The sequence below is a fragment of the Bison bison genome, unplaced genomic scaffold, assembly GCF_000754665.1.
Source record: "Bison bison bison isolate TAMUID 2011002044 unplaced genomic scaffold, Bison_UMD1.0 scf7180017864043, whole genome shotgun sequence".
NCBI lineage: Eukaryota > Metazoa > Chordata > Mammalia > Artiodactyla > Bovidae > Bison > Bison bison.
In genome coordinates this window covers 4,526,031-4,527,941 of record NW_011494615.1, presented here as the reverse complement: position 1 = coordinate 4,527,941, position 1,911 = coordinate 4,526,031, and the positions used below count along the sequence as shown (strand labels likewise).

The 1,911-nt window shown below is 49.0% G+C and overlaps 1 protein-coding gene across 1 annotated transcript in view; it reads left to right on the top strand.

Annotated features, from left to right (window-relative positions):
• Positions 1-1,911, top strand: part of TRANK1 (tetratricopeptide repeat and ankyrin repeat containing 1) — a 97,124-nt gene that overhangs the window by 21,743 nt on the left and 73,470 nt on the right. Inside the window, exon 3 of the mRNA XM_010835522.1 lies at positions 572-703. Within this exon, the coding sequence (XP_010833824.1) occupies positions 572-703 (132 nt within the window). The remainder of the gene's footprint in view (positions 1-571; positions 704-1,911) is intronic.

Genomic DNA, 1,911 nt, shown 5'->3' with positions numbered 1-1,911 from the left:
TTTTGGCTGCCTTTGGTCTTCGTTGCTGCACTGGTCTTCACTGCTGCGCATGCGGGGTAGGGGTGGGGGCGCTACTCTAGTTGCGGTGCACGGGTTCCCCATCGCAAGGGCTTTTTTCGTTGCACAGCACGTGGGCTCTAGGTACTTGGGCTTCAGTAGTTGTGGTGCATAGGCTTAGTTGCCCCACAGCTTGTGGAATCTTCCTGGACCAGGGATCGAACCCACGTCCCCTGCATTCGCAGGCGGATTCTTAACCACTGGACCACCAGGGAGGTCCTTCAGATCCTCTTGGGCATGGAAGCTGCCTCCTTCCTTACAGCCTACCTGGTCATTAACACAGAATAAATGGAATCGTTCTGGCCGCTGCTCCAGAGGTCAGAAAAGAACTGAGAAAGAAACCGTCTGCGATCAGACACTCAGTCTGGTCCCTGGGTGGGGAGGGGTGTGGGCAGGGTGTGCCTTCAGCTGGTGGGAGGGGCCAGGATGAACAACCTGCCCCTTCAGACTCCGAGCGATGCAGATGGGGAGAGGACGGAAGCCCGTGCGCCAGCCTTCCCTCGTCTCCTCACAGGATGGACCCCACAGCTTACGCCGAGCTGCTGAAAGAATCTGGCAACCAGGGTTTTAAGAGTGGGAACTTCTCTTTGGCCATCAGAAAGTACGATGAAGCCATCCAGATTCTCCTGCAGTTGTACCAGTGGGGGTAAGTGTTTGGATTTTCTCCCTGCCTCACTCTCTTGCTTTTGTTTTTTTCTCACTTTTTATCACACCAGCTAGTTTCAGTTTCTTTTCTCCTCCCACTTTCTGTTTATCTTCTCTGCAGAGTCAGTCTCAGTGAAGCTAGAGGAATTCAGGAAACAGAAACTGAAACCCAGGGGGCTGTTGATCAACCTTGCAAAACTTTCCCTTTTGTCTGGTTCCAGCAGAGTTCCTGGAATGACCGACTCTGTCTCCAAGCCTCTGCACTTGCCATTCATTCCATCTTGTTTATCTGTGCTGTTAACCCACTGGCCTGGCCACAGGGCAAGCCACCAGGAACTAAGGCTCACCTCTTCCCCTGCCCCTTCCGCTTCTAGCAGACCTGTTCCCAAACATTTCAGGATCACAGCCTGCTTACAAATTATGGAGGATCCCAGAGAGCTTTTGTTGGTGTAGTTATCAATAAAGCCTGTATTAGAACTCAAAACTGAGAAACATTTAAAATATGTATTTATTCGTTATTTTAAAATATCAGTAATAAACCCGTGACATGCTGACACAAGCAGTGTTTTTATGAGGAATTACTTTTCAAAACCAAAAATGTAGTGAGAAGAGTTTCACATTTTACATATTTGCAAGTCTCTTTAATGTCTGTCTCAGTGGAAGACATCTGGCTTCTCACATCTGTTTCTGCATTGAGTCTGTTGTGACATCACACTCCAGGTAGCCTTTGGAAAATTCCCCATCCACATGTGAGAGAAGGATTGTGAAAAAGGCACCTAAGTCTCGGTATTATTGTATTAGTTTCCTGTTGCTGCTGTAAGAAATGACCACCAACTTTGTGGATGAAAACAATACACATTTATGATCTTGTGTTTCTGGAGGTCAGGGGTCCAAAATGAGTCTTGTGAGGCTAAAAAGCAAGGTGTTGGCAGGGCTGGTTCCTTGGGGAAAGTGAAAGTGAAGTCGCTCAGTTGTGTCCGACTCTTTGCGACCCCATGGACTGTAGCCTACCAGGCTTCATCCATGGGATTTTCCAGCAAGAATACTCAAGTGGGTTGCCATTTCCTTCTCCAGGAGACCTTCCCGACCCAGGGATTGAACCCCAGTCTCCTGCATTGTAGGCAGACACTTTACCATCTGAGCCACCAGGAAAGCCCGGTTCCTTGGGGAGGAGCCTCTATTTCCTTGTCTCTTTCACCCTTGAGTGGC